A 15,636-nucleotide genomic window follows, 5' to 3' on the forward strand; every position below is an offset into this window, starting at 1 on the left:
TCTAGTGACAATACAATTACATATGGCGATCAAACTTCAGATTGCTCCTGTTCAAAGCAGTTTGCATATTAAAAATGTGATTTGGCACCATTGCTGGCACGATAGTATACACTTTTTAACAGTTGAGCCCCTGTGTTAACTAGGGTTGCTGCCTGACCATTGCTTTTGATTTCCATTTTATCCTGAACATTTAAACTGATCACGGTCAAACAGTGAATTCACAGGTGGAGACCTACACTACTAATTTATTCAAGAAAATGATGTATAAACTTAACTACAATATTGCATTACAAATCTTTTAAAGGTGTGACATTGATTTCACAGTAGTGAAAGAACAAGAAGTAGTATACTGTATATTATTTCTTAATAACATCTGTTCAGTGTCTATTCAATTTAGTGATGTTACTGCCAAGTTGCTTTACTATAGTATTTCATGACATTGGAACTTTCATGTAAGCCTACAAAACTGCTTACTGTTTTCTGTTGTTTTCACCCCAATATCAAACTGGACCTTGTGAAAGACTAGAAAGTCAAGCAATTTCAGTCTTGGCTGTTATCCCGCATCAGATAAGCCATTAAATATTTGATCAAAACTGGAGTCTCACATTAACAGATATGACGACTGGAACCACATAATTTAAAGATCATTAAAGATGTTCCTCTTGGGAACTGCTGCGACGTGTAGAAGTGAAACTTTCCAGATATCATCGCCATCACCATGTTTTAGATTTGTACCTTAAGATTTAATGCCATAAATTGTCATATTACACCTGATTATCAGGTACAGACCGTACTGCAGACTGCTACTGTTCAAAACTTGATTGGCCACTTATCTCCACATGTGATACTGCTGGTATCATTCTGGTGCAATAACTGTTTAAATCAAGATGGCCAATTTTGTCCTCACATTCCTATATTTAAACTGTTCGAATCAGTTTAAATATTAAATTTCATTTGACAGTGTAATTTTTTAAAGAAAACAACTTTGAACCTGCATAGGTTAGTACAATAGAGTGCAATATTACTTTGAGTGAGTTGGAAAACTGTGTTAAGAGTAAATCCCAATAATGAAGTTATTCATGCATCATAAGCTTCACAATTCCAAAATGTGTGTAACTAAACTATTGCTGAAAATCTGTTTAGCCATTGGCCTCCAAACACAGTAATCATAATTATGGGGCAATGTAATTTTATTATGCATAAACTGTAACTCTAGATTTTTTACTTGATTCCAGCACTCGTACTGAAAACGTTGTGACATATTGATTAATAAGAGCTTAACCATTGCCATGACGCTTTGCTGCCCTCTTGTGGTTTTATTCATTTTAACTATAGTAGCCTTTCAAACCATAGAACAGAAGATGTTTCTCCCTAATAAACATACTGTACATCTGTTTACAGACTTGTTGCAAAACCATGTCTCATAATTGCAGTAAGATTAAGATTTCTATTTTGTTAAATTGTAGCTTTTATAAGTGTACTTGTAAGCAAGGTAATATTTTTATTTTTGTAAAGGCTCAGTAAGTGTACTTGGCATTAAGCCTCCATATGTTCCTTACCACAATTCTTCCAGATATCAGCGATTACATTTTTGAAGCCAAATGATGCATTTTTCTATATTTTCTACAGCTAATATCCGTTCTATAAAAACCTCCCACACTGTTTTGCTATAGTATTTAGTAAAAGTTGCATTTTTGTAAGTGATATTTTTAATGTTGCTGAAGATACAAATAATGCTAATGCCTGCTTCCTTTGCTGTTAATGTCAATCCCAAAACAATGTTACTGAAACATTGCTTTACTAGAAAATGTTATATCAATGGAACATCCTGTACTTGAAAAGCAGTCAAAACCGCTTCAGTTTTGTTTTACTTTTAAGATGCATCTGCGTTTCATTTAAAATCCTTTACAACTCTGTAATGCTCGCTGTAACAAAGTCTAGAACCTTGCACTAAATTATTGTATTTATTTCCAGACTGCAGGATTTCAGGAAACCTTGACAGAAGTGGAAATTCTAGCGCTCATAGTGGGCTGTTTATGTCATGATCTTGATCATCGCGGAACAAACAATGCCTTCCAAGCAAAGTAAGTTAATTATTTGTTTGTTGTACAGAAATAAAGTTAGGTTAATAACCACATTCTGCTGCAGTGCACTTGATTGTATAACATTTTTTTTCTTTTTCATATTGGTACAGTACTGAGCTAGTAGAACACGAATTAATTCACAGCATGACTTAAGTTGTGTTGCCTTAAGTGTCCTTTGTGCATCTTAAATAAAATACTTAAGTGAAGTGTTCTCATAAATGTATAAGACAATGCTAGAATCTCAGAGTTACGGCAACACAAATCACTTTAAAATGAAAGATTCTCTTTGATCTCATAAAGAACTTTTGTCTTGGGTTTGGTCAAGGAATGCTACACCATATCACAAGAATTCGGAAGCTGTTTTTCAATATCCAAAATAACCTATTAAAATAAGTATTTTAGCTTCATCATGTATGTTTTTCTTCATTACATGGTCTAATATTGAAAGCACACTCTTAATGAAACTGAACAGTCTAAAAAGCTGTATTTACCATGGAAAGACCAAAGGTATTACACTGATAGCTATCAAGTATACAGTTAAGAATGAGGTACTTAACAGCTAGCTGCAATAGTTTTCTACCATACAGTTGCTTTACGAAGCTGCTACATAGGTGGCAAAGTTCATCTATTGTGTTTCTTTGTTACATTGATTGTGTTAAGTTGCTGGAATCAGTACATTAACTTTTTAAAGATTGATTACAGAATCTAGTTTTAAATCACTCCTTTGATCCAAGTAATTTACTTAGCACACCTATATGTCGGTGACAGTGACTAATGTTGAGAATCTCTGCTAATCCGTTTATTCAGAGTTGCTCGCAGGTATATAGAGAAACACAATGGCGTTACAAAGCTTTTACATGTGGAAGTGCTAAGTGGGGTACTAAATAACAGTAGACGCAAAACAAAACGAGGCTCGGATCAAAAAACTTCACACCAAATCGCAGAAACGGCATTCGTGGGGATACGTCTTTTTTTTTCCCTCTTACCGTTTATTGTTCTTTTTAATCACTACATACAGCTTCCCTAGGTTTGGAAAGGTGGTCTATAAACAAACGTTATTACTATTTAGGAGATTTATTTGATCAGGTTTTACGAGAAGGGTCAGGCACCCAACTATAACAAATCAATTCTTCTTCCTTCATCAGGACGGGCTCAGCGTTGGCTCAGCTGTACGGCACCTCTGCCACTCTGGAGCACCACCATTTCAATCACGCCGTCATGATTCTCCAGAGTGAGGTACAGTAGGCTAGCAGTCTTCCTTGTGGCTCGCTACTGCGCGATTTCCACTCCCTGCAGCCCTGGCCAGAATGAGCAAAGGTTGAGTTTGCTGATATATCCGAGATTTCCCACAGGGACAAAAGTAAAATGAGGTGAAGAAATGGGGAAAATATAAGAAATAATGTATAAATTGATTCATACTGTTTCTGGGTTCATTATTGTGGTCTCTGATCTTACTTCAGACCCTTCTTCAAGTGCTGTAAATGACAGAGGACATTCCGTGATGTTTAAGTATATCCAGAATATGGCCGATTCACATGCTAGAATTGACCCAGCCTGGTCAAAGAGAATGTAGCTCTGTAAGTAGTTCCGTGTTGTGGGTGCTGCTCCACTTTGGTAGTTTTAGCTTACTTAGGTGAAAAATGGATATGGAGATCGCCCAACGATAATTCTGTAGTCTGTCGCAGAGGTGTTGTGGGGGTTAATGCATCTACCACCCTGTCAGAGTTTGATTCTAGATTTGTCTCTGTGGAGTATGCATCCCCATGTTCTCATAGGTTTTCTGTGGGTGCTCCATTGTCTTCCCACCTACCAAATATATGCTGCTTAGGTTAATCAACATCTTTAAATCACCCAGGGTGATGTTTCAGAGATAGCTCCAAGTTGGCATGACCCTTACCAAGAATAGGTGACTTACTCATAGAAAATGGATGAATATACAGTATACAGTAATATGTTACACCAGAGCAGGTACAAGGTGGAGATGAGGTGGAGGAGGGATTCTTGAGACAAATGCAAAGGGAGTTGATTGAGTTCAGTTGATAGAGCTTGTTTGGTGGTGATTGTGAGTAGGTGCAGCTGTGTGAGTGTGACTTGTCATTATTATCCCTCCCAAACTTTAGTTAAGAACTTCCGTTATTTGAATATGTACAACATGAAAGCAGAGTGATTACATATCAACTGATTTTTGCGATGTCTGTGAAATGTATTGGAAAGCCGTTAGTTAGGACAAGTAATGTACGCAGCATACAAACAATGCCTTTCATGTTGAGAGCAAGATAGAGAACGAAGGCACAGTCCATTCTGGTTATTGATTTCATTGCTTTATCAAAATGATCAAAGCTCTTTTGTGACCCAGTATACCAATATTGAGCTGTGCAAATATAACCTGGAAATCATCTATCAAACTGGGAGGCAGAAACTCGAATTTATCAATCCCAACTTGATAAATTGTTCTCAACAGTGATTTTTAGGTCAACAACAATACACACAAATGTGCATATTGTATAGAAAAACAGTACTGTAAAGATTTCCATATTAGCTCTCATCTTGATAAAAACATCAGTGTTTTTTTTGACTAAATGATTGTTGAGGAAATTAACAGCAGTCAATAAGCTGTTGGCAGGAATAAATCAAAGGCAAAGCTAAATTGTACAACCAAGCACTCATTTTTTGCCATTGTTTAAGGCTCTTGTACTTTAAAACTAATTGGATCACAGACATGTCTGTCTAGATAAGAACAGATTGTATTTAACACTTAAGACATGCAACTTTTAAACCAGGTTATTTGTGTTTCTCTTTTCACTTCAAAAATGACATTTGACCATGACACTTTTTCACTTAGTATGCTCTGTCTTCGTTTTGTATAAATGGTCTTGTTGATGTAACAAATAAAAAATATCACATACTGACCAGGGTTAACATGTACAGTATGTTGTATATCCATGTGTCTAGATATCCTGCCCTCTTGTGGACATTAATATAAACAACATCAGTCTATACAAACTGAAGAAGCATGCTTAGTACACCAAGACCTTCTTGGCTTGGACATACATGAAACATTTACCTTGATTAGCAGTAGATTTTGTAGTTGTTTTTCCAAGTGGTGTTTAAGCTTACTGACATTTCACACGGTTTTACTGTCAAAGTGGACTCAGACCCACTGAAAGTGCAGTCAGAAATTTGTTCCAGAACATTACGTACCAGCAGAAGCCCTCTGAAATGTACATTACTGTAATTAGATAGGTCTACCCTGCTGAAGCTCCTTTAGGCCTTTCTTAGTCTGCTGGCAATGAGTTATATTATACAGTACATGTACCATTATTTCCTGTAACTAATTTTCGTATACTGAAAAAATGGGCAGTAGGAAAGATTATGCAGTATGTACCATTTCCAGTGACTTTAGAGCTATAGAACTGCAGATTCATTTCTGTTGCTAATGAATGCTTAAAAAAGATATATCCAAAAGTATGCTTTTTTGAAAGACTTCATTTCAGACTGAAACAGGGATTTGGAGCTAAGGAGCTAAGTTTATTTTCCTGTCTATAAGAATATTGTAAATTGAGAGATGTCCAGTTGGTCAGAATACCATCATTTTTTGATGACACAATGAGTGTTGACAATTATGTTGACCATCATTACTAGTAATCAACGACTAAGTCTTTAATTAAAACATTTAATAATTATGCATCATTATGCTCAAACCTCCATTGCAAATTAAGATTATTGTGGAAGTAAAAATATATAGTATTTCTCTTCATACAACAATACCTGACTGTCTTTATAAACAATATTTAGTGATACTAATCCCAAAGAGCTGGGGCTGTAGATCCACATTTATAGACACACCTGCAAAGCTTATCTCTTCTGCTGAGTAATGATTTTGAACATTGATCAAATCATTCTGGTCTCTGGTGCTATTTAATGGACATGTGGCTTAATTATCTACTCAGTCTGTCACTTTGATATCATAATATTATGCATTATGAAACTATTTAACAAAGTAATCCTAGACAAACATTAGATGAGCTATTTTTTATTCCATGGATTTAGGCTGTGACACCATTCATCATTACTGACACAAAAGTCTGAAAGAGGTTAAAAATACATTAATTAATCTGCACAGTACTTTAGTTTTTAAGTTTTGTCATCTTCGGTGCTTTGCAATGCATTGAGGGCAACATGACTTTATATGCTTTTCCAGAGACTTCTGATTTTAGTGCTGCTTGTGGTGATTTGTGGAAAAACGCTTATGGCAGAACAAATATAAGCACTTTGAAACTCATGCTGTGAGACAAAATTGTGAAATGTGCTGGAATCAATATGAAACAGGTCTGCCTTATCTTGCAGGCAGCTTTGTTTTATGTTCAGAGTCCACAAGTTGGGCCAGGTTAATCTTCATCTTTGTTTTTTTTTCCCAATAAAAAGAACATTTAAGAATATGTGGTGCAAAAACATAATACTAACCTGTATAAATAAGTTTCGCTGGTTAAAAGGATCACCCAGATAAATGAGGAAGTCAGTAGTCAGTTGTGCAGACAATTGGCAGTAGAATCTAAAAGCCATACAAATCTGTATGTAAGTCAATTTAAGACACACTTTCTCATTATTTTCTTGTGCAAATGTATAATTACTAATTAATTTGATTGAAGGGTATAGGAATACCATGGGAACTTTTAAAGAAAAGCTGCAGATGTGTTTTGTGACTGGGTCAGTTTCATACTTCTAAATATCGTGTTAGTATTTCAGTTGAAGCAGGTTTCCTCTCTTTTCTTTACAGGGCCACAATATCTTTTCAAACTTGTCCTCCAGAGAGTATAGTGACCTTATGCAGCTTCTGAAGCAGTCAATACTGGCAACAGACCTAACCCTCTACTTTGAGTATGTTCAGACTTCCTTTTCCTCAGCTATTTGCATAGCATAATCAATATGATATTGAATGTATTCTTCAGTATGCACATGAGTGACTTAAGAAGGATTTTGTGTCCAATTCCTATGGTGTACTATAAATCAACTTACAGATATTCAGTTACTGATAAAATTGAAATGTATGTTTAATATTTTTGTTTACCAAAGCAAAGAAGGGTCTACTGAAAAGAAGGTATCCAGAGATTTTGAAATGCAATATGTATCATGCAGCTGCACACTTTGTCTATATTATTGTTGTAAAAAAGGAAGGTAATACAGAGTCTTTAATATCAGTAATTTGAACTTTGGGCAGTACAAAGGAATCTATTACTGCTTTAGTCTTACCATCACATAATATCAACACAACTACCTATTCAGTTTCGAATCAGTCTTAATTTCTTCACTGTTCAGGTTTTCCAATTGTGTAGCTTATACTGCCATCTTGTGGAAGATGCATTGCTTAACATCTTTAAACTACAAAATGCCCTGACAACATTGAACGGATTTGTTTGGCTTACGTACAGTATGTTGTCTTTTACTCCGTCTTCCATTATTCTTACTAAAAGTTACATATACTTTTATAACTCTGGATTTTGCGTATAATAAAGCTTTATTTTCATGGTAATGTTTACTTTTCTCAAATGACGGAACTCATGAGGTGTTTATATATTCACCTTGTGTATGGCCCACTTGCATTCTGGTATAGTTTACTGTGGGTTTGGCGACTTCAAATATTTCTTACAGAGACGTTCATGAGAGAGATTGTGCCCGTCATCAGTGAATATAGTGAATAAAGCCTGAATTGCTGATGTATTCTGCCTGTTTTGTTTTTGCCGCAACAGTGTACCCTTCAGTTGCTTTCAGACATAAATCATGGGTGATTAGAACTATATACCAATTAGTTAAAGGCACTTAAAGTGACCCAGTTTTCATACTCCCTTAAACCTGCGCAAAATCCTCAAGCTTAATTAGCAGATTTACAACAAAATCTGTGTTGTGCACAGATTGAACACAGAACGTTCCTCCACTTAGAAAGCCAAGTTGAGCAAATGAGTGAAATCTGAGGTCACCAAAGCATCTTTTTATAATAATTTCAGGTTTTAGAAGAAATTTAAATTGAAGCTTCATGCATTCCATGAGATTTGCCTTTAGGTCAATGTCATATTCAGCCATATCATTGGTTTGTACATAGTCTTAATGAGATCAGAGGAAAGTAGTGAGTTACTACCTATCAAGCCGATTACCTTAACTGCCCCCATCTCTGTTCCACAATAACTTATTTCCACATTTTTATAGCGGCTTTTGGAGTGGAACTTGAATATGTTCATTAACTTGTTTGCTTTTGTATTTGCTTTCATAAGTCGGCATAAGTTTATGTGAGAATTTCCTTGAATCTCATGCAAAAACCTTATTACTTATGTAGACGCTGGTCATTTCGGGGGATCATTTATGCGCTTATCCAATACATTTGCTGTAGCTGATTCACGCGAGAAAAAAGACCCCTTTTTACTTTTTTATCATTTTGTTCCATGTATATTTACACAGCCATCCGTCTGTAACATAGCAAACACAATAGCCATTACAGCCGTATAAAATTCACAGTGTATGGGAATCACTTTCAAAAGCGAGTTGTTCCTGTAAAGAAAATGTTAACAATTATTCATTCTCTTTTAGGAACCGGACCACTTTCTTTGAACTTGTTCATAAGGGAGAATACAACTGGAATGTGAAGGGTCACAGAGATATGTTCAGGTAATTACTGTTCCCTTGGGACATGTGACACAACATATCAATCAATTCAGTACTTTGGCAATGTCTCCCTTCTTTCGTTATGGAGTGGTTTTGAAGTTCAATATAGTTTCTACCATTCTTCAATTGTCCCTTTACGCTTCATTTGCTACTGTTGGGCACTGACGGATTTTGTTGAATGTTAAAAGAATCGACCACAAGAGAAATCCTCTTTCTACAGTCTGGGTGCACCAACCCTAGATTTCCTTCCCTCCTCCACTTAAAGGTCTTACAGTTAACCCAGCCCAACTACAGTACCATGTTAAGTGCTACCTGTACTTATGCCACTGTTTCACAGTTTGATGACTTAAACATATTCAAAAACAGAGAGCAAAAAATTTCCTCCGCCATAAAATGGAAAATGCCAAAGATCTGAAGATTGTCTCTTGTTTTCTCTGTGTTAATTATTCAGGTGTATAAAAGGATGTTGTACTACTAAACCACTGTTGTTTTAATGACGAGAGTAGCCATGTCATCAGAAAGCAATTGTTTATATGTTCATTTCCCACCTTTTAGTCTGCCTGGATTCAGGGAGCAGTATTTTGTATGTGGTTAACTATGACCATATTTGGTGCTTTACAGGTCAATGCTGATGACGGCATGCGACCTTGGCGCTGTAACAAAGCCCTGGGAGATATCAAGAAAGGTAGTATGTTGCATACAGCACATGCGAAGACATTGCAATTCACATAGTCTCATGAACATGCTGTGCAGAATTCACATATGTAAATCCCTCTGAGGTACTCTGTCCCCCCCAGCTGGGGAGAATTTACTTGTTTGTCTTCTTATTTCTTCCTTTACTTTTCCTCCTTTTCTTTTTCTTTTTAACAATGGCTATAATGAGTAAATTGAATGAAAGATTCCTTCCTCATCATGCAGTTGCATCAATCTTTCTTATTCTGTGCAATAATCTACATCATGAATACACAATGTACTGGTTCAAACCTTAAGAACATTACTATTAGTATTATTATAAAAATGTAAATATATATAATAAAAAACAAAGATTGCTGCTGGAAGAGGTGTTAGTAGGGCCAGTAGGGGGCACTCACCCTGCAGTCTGTGAGGGTGCTAATACTCCACTATAGTGATGGAGATGTCCTTCAGATGAGACACAAAACCGAGGTCCTGACTCTGGTCATTAAGAATCCCAGGGTGTTTCTCGAAAAGAATAGGGGTGTTACCCCAGTGTCCTAGTCAAATTTCCCATTGGCTTTTACAGGTCGTGGCCTTCTTATAATCCCCATCTATGAATTGGCTTCAAAACTCTGTTCTCCTCCCCACTGATAGCTGGTGTGTGGTGAGTGTACTGGCGCATATTGGTGGTGGTGGAAGGGAGTCCCCATTACCTGTAAAGTGCTTTGAGTGGAGTGTCCAGAAAAGCGCTATATAAGTATAAGGAATTATGTGTAGAAAATACCAAGAACAATTGAACAGTTGCAAACAAGAGAAAACTATTTTGCCAATCTAGCCTGTTTAATAAGTACAGATTGATTGGAGGATGTCATCCAGCTGTCCTCATCCACCAAAAATATGGATTCCTGTTCTAGGTTTTCAATGCATTTCCACTTACAGTACGTCCTCTGGGTCATTTTCACTGATCATTATGAAGAACTCCTATGGGTTTGAGGATTTTGAATACTTGTATCAGGTCCGCTCATAATCCTCTCTGTTGAAAACTGTACAGGTCCAGTTCCTTCAGCCTGGCAGTGTAGGACATACTGTTTAGCCCTGAATGTATCTGCTTTCTCTTCTCTGGACTGATTCCAAAACTATTTTTTTTACATGTAACGTGTTGACCAAAAGTGTTCACAACATTCAAATGAAAAATTCCTTGATATAAATTCTATGCTTTTAGCTTTACTACATTTTTCCTTACCTTTTTAATTGGTTTCCACATTGTCTAGAAAACATAAATGATTGTCAACATAAACACCTAAGTCTAAGTCTTTCTCAATAAGCAGCCTGTTCTAGCTCAGTGTTTCCCAATTTGTTTTTATAGGTCTATGGCTTGGCTTCCTGCATGCTAACCATGCAATTGTCTATGTAGTTTGCCCAGTCTTGAATTTTATCTTAATACTTTTGATTTCCACTGGCTGCTTCTAGTGTTTGCTAATTCACCTAATTTGGGATCATCTGCAAACTTGAATCTAGATTGATATAAATTAAGAAGAGCAGTTGTCTTTGTATAGATCCCTTTGAATCACAAATTACACCACCCTAAGTTAAATATTCACATGTTGAGAAAGGAACTAGACTGCTGATTTACTTAACATTTCTCATGAAAGCAATTTAGGTTTAATAAAGATTAAAACTTTCTGCTTCAGCTATGATGTATTTTCTGATTTCTGTATTTGATTACATTATTGTGTATACTGTATTTAACAGAAAACTATTTGTTTTCCTGGTCAAGTAGAGCTGAACAAAACCCCAATCTGTTTCTATTTCTGTTAGGTGGCTGAGCTTGTAACCAGTGAATTCTTTGAACAAGGAGACAGAGAGAGATCTGAACTGAAACTCACTCCTTCGGTGAGTTTTATTTCAATGCTGTCCTCTCACACTCGTCATCTGAAAATCTCTCCACCTTTTAACTCCTAGAATTTTTCATAAAAATCCAGGATACTTCCTCTGCACAACACATGTGGAGTCAAGTGCCCCTTTCTTCCTCTCTCTCTCTTACTCTGAAACTTTTTCCATAGTGCACTTAGAATTAAGAACGTATCCGACTATTCCATGTTGTTTTAAAACAGAAAGTTCATTCTTAAATGAAAAAATCCCTTGCAACAGAGACATCTGCCTCAGCACAGTCCTTCCAAGTCTTTTTTGTTGAGTTTGCAACTACAAATATCAAGTTAAGTCCTCAAGGCGTTTCAACTAACCCCTTTTTTTGTTGTATCAGAAAATGTTTATGCTACCCCTCTTAAATTTACAGTGTAAATGGTATTTTGATTGTTATACAGTATATTTTTACAAATAAATTGGTAACTCACTGGGCAGCTCAGTTGGCATGCATAGTGACACAGCTTAATATGACCAAGGTGTTGTGAGTAAGTGTAAATCTAGACTTCATATTTTGGGCTCCAGGGTTCATATATTCAGGCTGCTGGTGTATCATTTCTTATTGCTTTGTCTTAAACTTTATCCAGTGTATCTTTGTGTCGATGCTCTTTATGGAGTGCCTGTAGCATTTTAAGAATGAAAAAAAACTCTGCATCATTTGGTGTGACCTAGAAGGATATGGTTTATTCTCCCTGTGTGAGACCCATTGAATTAATGACTATAAATACAGACTGCTCAAGTTGCCTTTAGGAGCTTTCCAAAAGAGCTAGCTGCTGCACAAGTTAAATTGAATGTGATTATTTTTGCTATCTTGGAAGCTGTGTGCCTTTGGCTACCAGTTAAAGTGTTCAATGAAATGCACTTATATTGTTTTAGCTTCCTTTCCTCAGAAGAAAAACAATTATGTTATAAATTGTTTTGGTTTGATATAAACAATGCCATGGATTTTTTTTACCCCCAATGTGAAACTGAATGTCTTTATTTTTACTGTTTCCGACATTTAAAAAAATTGAAAGGTTCAGCTATAGTAATGTGTTGTTTGTGTAAAATATAGATTTCTCTGGTAATTACTTTGTCATGCTTACTCATTTTTCCTCCTAGTGTTGCTTTTCTTTTTGTTTAGAAGTAGTGCATTAGCCTCAGGTTTGGAACTGGTGCCAATCAAGTTATATACGTGGGTGTTACAAACACATCTAATCCCAGTGTAAACTATCTCTAAAGCACAGCCTTTTTAGCCTTCACCCAGTCCAGAGGACAACATATAAAAGAAACAGTAAATTCAGAACAGTTCCATTATTCAACATTGAGGCAAATTTTCATGAATGAAAAGAGTATCAGTACTGGAAAGTAATGTATATTGTATATAGCTTATTGCTTTCTAATAATTAAAAAAAATAACAACAGCAAGTGATGAATTGTGAATAGCACCAGTGTCTTGTTTTATTTGCCTGATGTGTATTTCATGGGGATGAATATTTAAAATATCGATGTGTAGTAAAGCATGAAATTATGTTTTTGTTTCAGGCCATTTTCGATCGGAACAGGAAAGATGAGCTGCCTGGCCTCCAGCTGGAGTGGATTGATGTGATCTGCGCGCCATTATATGAGGTAATTCTCAAGGACTTCTACACCATGCTAATATTCAGGCTTTGCGCACACAATAAAAGAAAAGAGCCTTTCTTTCTTACAGCTTTTTCAATGTTTCTTCCTCCTTTTTTCCTTTGTCACCTCTCTTGCGTAGACTCTAGCATTAGGCCTTGAGAGGCCCAGTGTATAAGATTGTATAGGTCTGAGTCTAGCCTTTCTATAGGCAGTGATTTAAAAAAAAAAGATTTACCAAGTAAAAATTCAATGGCTATTGAAACAAGACACCTTAGATATTCCACTGGAAGCTGAATTTTGTTGTAACTAAAAGATGATGTGATAACTCGCTAAAGACACACTTGCACAGTATAAATGCCATTCTTACATACATCTTCAGAAATGCTAGACTGCTCATGACAGAACTAGCTATAGACTTTCTCAGGCTTTGGGTGACATTTAAGTACTCTGTCATGACTTGATGACAGCTCCATCAGTTACATCGGAATTCTTCACATGCTTTCTTCATAGGTCACTGCACACAGCTTGTTTCTGGGTACTGTTATGCATGTTGTTGGCTTAAGCTATTTATCATTAATGTGTATTTGATTTAGCAAGATTAGATTTAGTGAGACAACAACGGATACATACTGTAATATGGCATTTAAACTGGATGATCTCAGAATACATTGATCACATTGAAAAATAATATGTATGCTGTATTTATTGTATGTAGAATTGACATTATAAAATGTTGTCAAATGTTTGTAATTCCTTTATAATATGTCTGACAAATATCAAGCTGTATGTATGCTATTTTATGGCTGTTTTGTTTTTTAATAGACAAAATTTAAACTCAGTCCTCACAGTTAATGACAACAATAGCCATCAAAAAAGATGCAATATTTGCAGACTGGCTAAACAAATTTTTTTCCTGGATCTTTTCTGAAGAAATATTTCTAAAAGACCCGAGATTTGGAATTGTAGTTCAAAACAAATAGAGTAGCTCAATGCATAAAACTAGCACGCCAGGTACTCCTTTCAAACATCAATAATTGCAAGTAAATAATGCCACAGATAATTCAGCTTTTGGTTCTTTAAATGAGGGTGTCCTGATTCATATGTGGTATGCATGCCTTCGAATTATTTTTTTAAAAAAAGAGCATTTATGAGTTTGGCCTTGCAGATGCCTAGCTGATGACGTTAGTCTTAACCTCCACCTCCCAACCCACAATCACATCCTCCCTCCCTGTGTCTCTCAGTGTAATGCAGAGCCCATGGCAGCACAATAGATGAACTCCAACAAAGAGCCCTGTTGTGAGAATGAAGCGTATTGACTTTGAATTGAGGTCAGGAGCACATCAGCAGCTGTTGCTTAGAGAATAAGGTAGCAGTGGGAGTGCAGCTTGGCTTCTCTGCCGTTCTCAAGATGGGCCTCTGCAAGAGTTTACTCTAGTTCTGCGAAATTCTCCTTCGGCTGTCTTAACTGCACAAGGTGCTTTGCAAAGTGAGGGGAGGCTTGCCCCTGTGCAGGGATAACTATTTCTCTCCCAGTCAGAACAATGAAATAAAGAAATAGCTGTGAAGTAGTGTAGGTTCTCCTGAGCACATCCTACCTCTTACAGCTGAAGCTGTATTGAGTGTTAACTGTGTGGGAGGACTTCCTTTAAGTCGTGATCTATGCTGAGTGTATTGATTTAGATTTGTTATGAATGAAAGTACCAGATTTTATTGTACTGATTACAAGGAAGATTAGGTATTCAGCTTATTTATTTTTGCTATTTAAACACTTTGTGAAATCGGAAGGAAATTACTGTATGTATATTATATATATATTATTTACATTAGTATTTATAACTCTTTCTAAAATCATAAATTCCTTCTTTTCCTTACATTTGTTAAGAATCCAGGACTTGTTTGTAACTGAGCAGTTATTCTACTCTATAGACAAGGCCTGGATTCTTGTACAGTGTATGTTCAGTTTGTGTGATTGATACCTAGTCTATAAGAAAAAAAGCACATATTATGTATCTTATTTTTTGCTGTGTTTGTTTTGATTTCTGTCTGTTGGAATGAAAAGTGTGGAAAATAGTGACTTTTTTAAGTCAACAGACTCAAGCTTAATATAAGAATGTTCCAGTAAATTGCAGTATGATGTGAATTTCATTGTTCATAACAGGGTCCTGTTAAGTCATAATATAACCAATTAAAAAAAGATAAAGCCTTGAGTGAAGCAGAACTTCACAGGGGGTTTTGGTTTTGTATGTGGGAGGAAGAAGATCCTACAGATCTATTTCTTCTGCTTGTCAGCATGGTGTAGAATATTAATCTGGTGTTATGCAACCTCCCTTCTTCAAAGCCCTCCAGATACCCATTAAGATCTTTCACTTTCCCAGACTATGAACTGTACTGGAGTGCTGATGCACAGTAAGGAAGATCAGAGAAAGACTGCATGCAGTTGCATACATGCTGTACACGCGTACTGTATAAATAAACACAATATTAGAGAATGGGAAGAAAGTCTGATATAAGTGACCTTACAAGAAGCAATAGTGTTGAGGCATGTACGTCTGATGCCTCTGTGAAGGCAAAAGCCAACCTGACTGTTCAGACAGCCTCAGTGACGTGTAGATGTGGCTGATGGTTTAAAAGTAACAACAACAGGGAATTAAATTATGGCGGCGGGAAGTTGCCCTAAATAACAGATTTTTCCAGATTT

The 15,636-nt window shown here is 36.2% G+C and overlaps 1 protein-coding gene across 1 annotated transcript in view; it reads left to right on the plus strand.

The window, feature by feature from the left end:
* Nucleotides 1-15,636, plus strand: part of pde11a (phosphodiesterase 11a) — a 93,946-nt gene that overhangs the window by 67,373 nt on the left and 10,937 nt on the right. The window contains exons 13-19 of the mRNA XM_088605196.1: nucleotides 1,975-2,084; nucleotides 3,230-3,320; nucleotides 6,862-6,962; nucleotides 8,664-8,741; nucleotides 9,360-9,423; nucleotides 11,232-11,306; nucleotides 12,861-12,944. Of these exons, the coding sequence (XP_088461322.1) occupies nucleotides 1,975-2,084; nucleotides 3,230-3,320; nucleotides 6,862-6,962; nucleotides 8,664-8,741; nucleotides 9,360-9,423; nucleotides 11,232-11,306; nucleotides 12,861-12,944 (603 nt within the window). The remainder of the gene's footprint in view (nucleotides 1-1,974; nucleotides 2,085-3,229; nucleotides 3,321-6,861; nucleotides 6,963-8,663; nucleotides 8,742-9,359; nucleotides 9,424-11,231; nucleotides 11,307-12,860; nucleotides 12,945-15,636) is intronic.

This window comes from Lepisosteus platostomus, chromosome 14 (assembly GCF_059453375.1).
Source record: "Lepisosteus platostomus isolate fLepPlt1 chromosome 14, fLepPlt1.hap1, whole genome shotgun sequence".
NCBI classification, from domain to species: Eukaryota; Metazoa; Chordata; class Actinopteri; order Semionotiformes; family Lepisosteidae; genus Lepisosteus; species Lepisosteus platostomus.